At 67.2% G+C, this 7255-nt stretch overlaps 2 protein-coding genes across 2 annotated transcripts in view; both read left to right on the forward strand.

Moving 5' to 3' along the window:
• The first annotated feature begins 1095 nt into the window (after nucleotides 1-1095).
• On the forward strand, nucleotides 1096-7213 carry MAP1S (microtubule-associated protein 1S). Its single transcript, XM_010563289.1, has 7 exons — nucleotides 1096-1114; nucleotides 1178-1279; nucleotides 1925-2007; nucleotides 2135-2275; nucleotides 2787-6045; nucleotides 6198-6415; nucleotides 6534-7213. The coding sequence occupies exons 1-7, from the start codon at nucleotides 1096-1098 to the stop codon at nucleotides 6687-6689; spliced, it is 3978 nt and encodes a 1325-aa protein (XP_010561591.1). The 3' UTR covers nucleotides 6690-7213.
• Nucleotides 6952-7255, forward strand: part of FCHO1 (FCH domain only 1) — an 11880-nt gene continuing 11576 nt past the window's right edge. The window contains exon 1 of the mRNA XM_010563290.1: nucleotides 6952-7017. Coding sequence (XP_010561592.1) covers nucleotides 6952-7017 — 66 coding nt within the window. The remainder of the gene's footprint in view (nucleotides 7018-7255) is intronic.

Genomic DNA, 7255 nt, shown 5'->3' on the forward strand with positions numbered 1-7255 from the left:
ATGACCTGCCCCCCTGGACCTTAGGGATCTGCCCCCTCTCCCCCAGGGTCTATCCCCAAGCTCTGGGGCTGCGGGTGGACCCCTGAGACCTGTCCCCTCCACTTGTCACCACCTGGGACCTTGGCCCACGCAGCTGTGGGGGCCAGGGGCTGGGGGGGGGGGGGGATGCTGGGCTCACCCGGGGCGAGGGGCCGTGCTGCAGGGACCCCCTTCAGCCCCTGCTCCCATCTCGTGTTCCTGGCCCTCCCTGAGCTGTGGCTGGAGCTGGGGGGGGCCTCAGGCCGTGGCATCGGAGCAGCCCTGCGCTGGAGCAGGTCCCCCAAATCACGGGACACCCACACACGTGTTGCCACAACTGCCCCATTGTGTGTACCCCCCACCCCACACTCGTGGGACCCAGCACCCTACGAGGGCAGGACTGAACCCCGCTGGCCCCAAGCAGCGAAACCGCCCAAAAACGGCCCCAGCCTTCGCCCGGCACCTTGTGCAAAATTTGTGCAACCCCCCCAGGGCCGCCTTGCGCCGAGGCCCGGCTGTCTTACGCCATCGTCCGCCGGTTTGCTGGGCCGTTAGTGGAGAGTGGTTGCGGCCACGCTGGTCGGCTGCTGCGGTGGGGGGCTGGCAGCCCCCCTATGAATCCCCCTGGGGGGGTCCTGAAGGGGTTGTGGGTGTTTTGGGGCTGTGCCTTGGGGGTTCCTGATCCTGCTCTGGGACCCGGGAACACCCATGTCGGTGCCGGCGGGAGCACCCTGTGTGCCGAATCCTCCAGCACCGTTAATTCCTTTAATTGCCACCTTTGAAGAGGTGCCGGCAAGGTGCGCCTATCGCCCCGGGGGCCGGGGTTTTGGGTTGGCAGAGCTGGTGCTGCCGTGAGTCACCGCGCAAGGTGCTCGCCTGCCGGGCAGCTGATCGATGCATCGGCCTCATGCTGGGGTCCGGCTGGGCTTGGGGACCCACTGGGGTCACCCCAAAAGCCACCGGGCCGGCACGGCTGTGTCTTGGGGCAAGGTAAGAGGGGGGACCAGGGTGCATGGTGGGGGATACAGTCCCCACCATGCTGCTTCTTGCATAAACCAGTGTCATGTGGGTGCTGCGATGTCGGGGCACGGTGCTGGTGGGTGCTATTGGGGCTGACCCCCCACCCCCCGCTATTTTTGTGTCCCCCTCCTCTCTAAAGGAATCCGCTCTTGGGACATCGACCTCTCTTCTTGCAACTTGGATGAGCAGCTGAAGCTCTTCGTGTCCCGTCACTCAGCCACTTTCTCCAGCATCGTGAAAGGTAAAAGAGGGGGCCATGCAATGCCCCCAGCTGGTATTTAATTTGTGGGGTGTGGGAAACCCTCCCCACTACAGCCGGGGGGGGCGGCAGGGAGGGACTCGCACGGTGGGGGGTGTGCGAGCCCCTCCCCACCGGACCCCTCCCCGCCGCCCCCCCGGCCATTGCGGGAACAGGCTTTGCTTTGTGGGCCCCCCCCCGCTGCCATGGCCAAGCCCTGTGATCCCCCACGTGAGAAACTGCTTCCTTCGCCCGTCCTGGGGCAGGATGTGATTTCCCACGGAAAGAAGGGAAAGAAGATGGAGCCGGGGATGCCGGGGCCGCTCTGGTGCCTGTTCCGTGCTGCGGTGCTTGGTGGGGGGGCATAAGGTGCTCCTCCAGCCTGACCCCCCAGCTTTTTCCTCCCCTCCCTGCAGCAGGAAGGACACGGGAAATGTGTCCTTCAGCTCAGCGGATCCACTGGCCTCCACGGTGTCCGGGATTGGGACAGTGGCTGTCCCTCTTCCGCGGGGGAAGTGGGCAGGCGCTGGCCCTGCTGCCGTGCGTCGTCGTTCCCCCTCCCAATCCCATCCCCATGGGACGAGGCCAAACTGGGGTGCAGCCCCATCATTTTGGGGAGGGCGGGTGTCAGCCCTTGGCTCCCTGCAGGTCAGCGGACCCTCCACCACCGGGGAGATGTGCTGGAGACCCTGGTGCTGCTCAACCCTTCCGACAAGTCCCTGTGTGACGAGGTGAGCTGGAGGGGGGCCGGGGGGCGTGACTGTGGCCCCTTCAGAGCCGCTGGCAGGGGGGTGCCATGACATGGAGCCCATTGGCATCCTCATGTCCCCTCCGTCCTCGTGTCCCTTCCATCCTCAGCTGCGAAACCTCATCACGGATGTGTCGCAGCACAAGCTGCTGGTGTTCGCGGGGCCCTGCGTGGAGGAGACGGGGGAGCTGATGCTGCAGACGGGCTGTTTCTCCCTGCGGGACTTCATCCAGATCTTCACGGACAAGGAGGTGCGGTGCCAGGGACCCCCAGAAAGGAGCTGCCTGCTCCTGCCAGCTCCCAGGCCTGGCTGCTGATGAGCAGGGATGGCGGGGGGGGGGCCGTGGGCCGGCGCTGCCGGAGCGACTGTCTGCTCACGTTCTCCGGCGTCTCGGCAGGGAGCTGGGCATGGCGGCAGCGCGAGCGGGAGGCTGGCCCAGCTGTCTGCTCTGCAGGCAGCCGCGCCGGCACATCCCTCCCGCCACAGGGCTTGGGGAGGCGGGGGGAGATCGGCTGCATCCTGGCCCTGAGCCGCAGCTGGGGGGATGTGTAAATCAGGGACCGGCTCCCCCACCCCGGGCATCATGCTGGTGGCCAGCACCAGGCGTGGGGAGTGGGATGGGCCTGCAGGAGCCCCTGGGGAAGGGGTGCCCTGTGCTTGCCCGGGGCGGGGGCTCGGGCAGGGCACCCCCAGGCTGCCACGTCTCTGGCCCTGGGTGCTCTGTCCCACCTGAAGCTCTGGCTGGCCCTGTCCCCTCGCAGGTAGGGGAGATCCTGAGCTCCGCAGACCCCTCAGCCAAGGCCAGGCTGACCATCAGCTGCCCCGACTTTGGGGAGTGGAGGGACTCGGGTTTGGACCACCACAACCTCCAGGACTTCATCGAGCTGCGCTACAACCCGGGCTGCATCCTGCCGGAGATGGAGGGGCTGGAGGAGTTCATGGAGTACCTCTCGGAGTCGCTGGAGCCCCAGTCCCCCTTTGACCTCCTCGAGCCCCCCACCATGGTCGGCTTCCTCAAACTCTCCAAGCCCTGCTGCTATATCTTCCCGGGCGGGAGAGGGGACTCGGCTTTCTTTGCCGTCAACGGCTTCAACGTTCTGGTCAACGGAGGCTCCAACCCCAAGTCATCCTTTTGGAAGCTGGTCCGGCACCTGGACCGCATCGACTCCATCCTGGTGACACATGCGGGCACAGACAGCCTGCCCGGCGTCAACAGCCTGCTGCAGAGAAAGCTGGCTGAGCTGGAGGAGGATCCGTCCCAAGGCTCGCAGGGCAACGGGGACTGGGCAAAGAACCTCATCTCCCCAGAACTGGGTGTCGTTTTCCTCAACGCCTCCGAGAAGCTGAAGGACATCGAGGGCAACTCCCGGGTGCTGAAGAGCTGCGATGAGGCTGCCCTGACCTTGCACTACCTGGAGAAGTTGGGCATCCGTCCCAACCCGCTGGCCCGGGACAGCGGACCCCGCGCGGAACCCACCGTCCTCTTCCAGAAGATGGGAGTGGGCCGGTTGGACATGTATGTCCTGAACCCCGTGAAAGGCACCAAGGAGCTGGAGTTTCTCCTGCAGCAGTGGTCGGGCAACAGCTACCCCAAGGAGCAGGATTTGCCCCTGCAGTGCCTGACCTCCGTCTGCGCCCTGCTCGTCTGGCACCCCGTCAGCCCCTCGGAGAAGATCATCCGGGTCCTCTTCCCTGGCTGCACCCCCCAGGGCCGCATCCTGGAGGGGCTGGAGAAGGTGAAACACCTGGAGTTCCTCAAGCATCCCGTGGTCACCAAGAATGACTTGAAAGGGCCGTCCGTGCCCCAGCCTGAGAAACCACTCAAGCAAAGGAGGGCAGAGAGCAAGGAGAGCCTGAAGTCGGCATCCAAGCTCAGCTTGGTGGACACCGGGGCACCGGCGCCGAAGGAGAAGGCTCCATCAAAGGTGGAGAGGAAGGACATGAAGGTAGGGACCAAGGAGAAGCCAAAATCCCTGGGGGAGACGGCCAGAGCGGGGTCAGAAGAGGAGAAAGCCAAGGATGCTCGGGCCAAGCTAGACTCTTCGATGGAGAAGCTGAAGGTGGACGCAAAGCCAAAGCCAAGCAAGGAGAAAGCGGTGCCCAAGAAGGAGCCTGTCCCCCGGAAAGAGGAGAAGAAGCCGCTGAAGAAGGACGAGGGGGCCGAGGTGAAGGGGGAGGCCAAGAAGGAGGTGAAGGTGGTGAAGAAGGAGGTGAAGGCTGAGACGCTGCGGAAGGACACGAAGGAGAGCAAGGCAGAGGCCAAGACTTCTGCCAAGACCCTGGTCCGGAAAACGCCGGTCCCAGAGACCCGCAAACTCCCGGCCAAGGCCGGCAGCATCAAGAAACCGCCCCTCAAGAAGGAGCCAGAGAAGCCCAAGGCCAAAACCCCCCGGGAGGCAGGTGGCAGGAAGGAGCCGGGGACATCAGACGGCTCCAAGTCCTCCTCCCCTGAGGACATGCTGCCGGAGGCCGAGCGAGGCCGGGGGGCTGCCTCGCTGGGGGCCAGCGGGAGGAGGAGGAAGGAGGAATCGACGGACGAGGGCATCACCACAGCCGAGAGCGAGCTGGAGCCCTCGCCGCTGGAGAACGGGGGGGCTGGGGAGCCGTCGGGACCTGGGGACTCATCCTGCCTGGAAAATGGTCTGGAGGACCCCGACAGCCCCCAGCGTTTCCGCTACCTGGAGAGCAGCCCTTTGAGAGCCGTCTGTCCCCCCTCGCCCCTGGCCAAGACCCCCAAGAGCGACCGCAGCGTCAACTTCGACCTGACGCCCACCGGGATGCTCAACCACGGCCCCGAGGGCGGCGAGGATGCCTGCGGCAGCTCCGAGGAGAAAACCCTGGAGATGATGTCTCCAGCCAGCTCGGGGCCGGCCAGCGCCGGGCACACTCCCTTCCACCAGTCACCAGTGGACGATGGCACGGAGGAGCCGGGTGCCGGCACCAACCGGGCCCCAAACCCTTGGCCGCCGGCCGGGGGCAAAGCCTCGCAGGACGGCTCCGGCTCCTCGCAGGAGAAGCAGGCGGGCTGCCTCTCCCTCAGCCCCTTCAAGGACGACGTCCCCGACGTGTCCCCCACCATCACCACCCCCTCGCTGCCGGCCGAGGTGGGCTCCCCGCATTCCACCGAGGTGGACGAGTCGCTCTCGGTCTCCTTCGAGCAGGTGCTGCCACCCGTCAGCGAGTCCCCACCGGAGGAGGGCAGGCGGTCCCGGGGGACCGGGGGGACGCCGGAGCCGGAGGCCACCAAAGGCGGGTTGTCGCTGCCGCTGCGGCCGTGCCACCACCCGCCGCGGGCTGACGGTGATGCGGTGACGCGGCCCGGTCGCCGCTCCGACTCACCCCACGATGTGGACCTCTGCTTGGTGTCACCCTGCGAGTTCGAGCATCCCAAATCGGAGCGGTCACCTTCAGCCGCCGCCAGCCCCCGGGAGCTGTCGGACAGCGACCCGTCACAGGAGCTGGTGCAGCGCCGGGGCCGGCCCCGCCAGCCGGTGGGCGAGACACCCCCCACCTCTGTCAGCGAGTCGCTGCCCACCCTCTCCGACTCCGACGTCCCTCCGGCCACCGAGGACTGCCCCTCCATCCTGGCCGACGGGCTGGAGTCAGATGAGGACTCGGAGCAGCCCACCCGCGGCACGGCCAGGGCCCGTGACCCGCTGCCGGCCCCCATGAAGGACCCCTGCCCCATCCCCGCCCAGCCCGGTATCTGCATGGTGGACCCCGAGGCGCTGCCGGCCGAGCAGACCCGCGCCGGGAAGAAGGAGCCCTCCGGCAAGGTGAAGAGGACCCCGTCCCGCGTGGGCTCGGCACCCGCTGCTTCAAGGGCTGAGCCCCCCCGGCACCCCACCTCCACCCCCAAGGCCAGGGGTCCCACCAGCTCGGCCCGTGACGTTGGGGACAAAGCCAGGCTGTCCCTTGGGGACAAGAAGGGACCCTCCGGCGGGGACGCCCGCACCCTGGGGACCACCCGCGGCGCTGGAGCCCGGCCGCTGGCGGGAGCTGGCAGGGCATCGCCGGCAGGTACGGGGATGGGGATGGGATGTGGGCGCTGCCGGCTCCGGTGTCGCCGTGCTAGAGCGGCTCGGAGGCACCGCTGGTGCCGTGCAATGGTTTGGGGGGGGGGGGGGGTTTGGGGGCTGCCGCTCACAGCTCCTGTACTCCTGTGCTGGCAGGCACACGGGCTGCGGCCCCCCCTGGCCCCCCCGTCTACGTGGACCTGGCATACCTGCCCGGCTCCTGGAGCGCCCGGACGGTGGACGAGGAGTTTTTCCGGCGCGTCCGTTCCCTCTGCTATGTGGTCAGCGGTGATGACCACCTGAAGGAGGGCGTCCTGCGGTCCCTCCTCGACGCCCTGCTTGCCGGCAAGCACCAGTGGGGCACCGACATCCAGGTGAGACCCCCACCCTTTGCTCCCCGGATACCCGGAGCAGTGGGATCAGCCCCTTCCCGGTACTGGGGGGTGTGGGGGTGTGGGTCGCGGTGATGCGATGAGGTGGGTGTCTTTGCAGGTGACCTTGATCCCCACCTTTGACTCGCTGGTGATGCACGAGTGGTACCAGGAGACCCACGACCGGCAGCAGGAGCTGGGCATCACGGTGCTGGGCAGCAACAGCACCGTGGCCATGCAGGATGAGACCTTCCCTGCCTGCAAGGTGGAGTTCTGAAAGGGGGGGGGTGGGCTGCGGCGTGGCCTTCATCCCCACCTTCCTCTGCCTCTGTCAGCCCCCCCCTCTCCCTCCCTCCGCACCCGGTGACTCAGGGCTGCGCCAGCCCCCGGCTACTGTGGCTCGGAGGGGAGGGAGAGGGGGTTCTGCTGGGGGGGGGAGATGGGGTCGTTCTCCCCCCCCAGGACTGGCAGGGGCTCTCCGGGGACCCCGAGCCCACAGCACCCACACGCCGCACCCTCACACGCCGCGTGGTTCCCGCATGCCCACGCCGGAGCCGTGCACTCCTCGCTCTGCACCCACCGCCGTCCTGGGGAGGGGGGGAATGGTGAGGGACCAACCGGGGACAGGGTGACCACCCTGCCTTTTGGGGGGGGGCGGGATCTGTCGCCCCCCCCCCTACATCCAGCAGCGGTGCTGAGCCATTTCCCGGGGAGGAGGCAGTGAGCCCCAGCTGTGCTCGATTTAACAGGGTAAATTTTGTTGTTTTGCTGTTCCTACCCCCTCCCTGGACAAGCCACTACTGCCAATCCCCCACCACCCCAGTACCCGCAGCCCTGGCCCTC

This window comes from Haliaeetus leucocephalus, unplaced genomic scaffold, assembly GCF_000737465.1.
Source record: "Haliaeetus leucocephalus isolate CR32 unplaced genomic scaffold, Haliaeetus_leucocephalus-4.0 Scaffold164, whole genome shotgun sequence".
In the NCBI taxonomy this organism is placed as follows: Eukaryota; Metazoa; Chordata; class Aves; order Accipitriformes; family Accipitridae; genus Haliaeetus; species Haliaeetus leucocephalus.

Coding starts and splice junctions, on each gene's coding strand:
- MAP1S (XM_010563289.1), top strand. Junction 2,276..2,786: donor AGATCTTCACGGACAAGGAG/GTGCGGTGCCAG, acceptor GTCCCCTCGCAG/GTAGGGGAGATCCTGAGCTC. Junction 6,046..6,197: donor TGGCAGGGCATCGCCGGCAG/GTACGGGGATGG, acceptor CTGTGCTGGCAG/GCACACGGGCTGCGGCCCCC.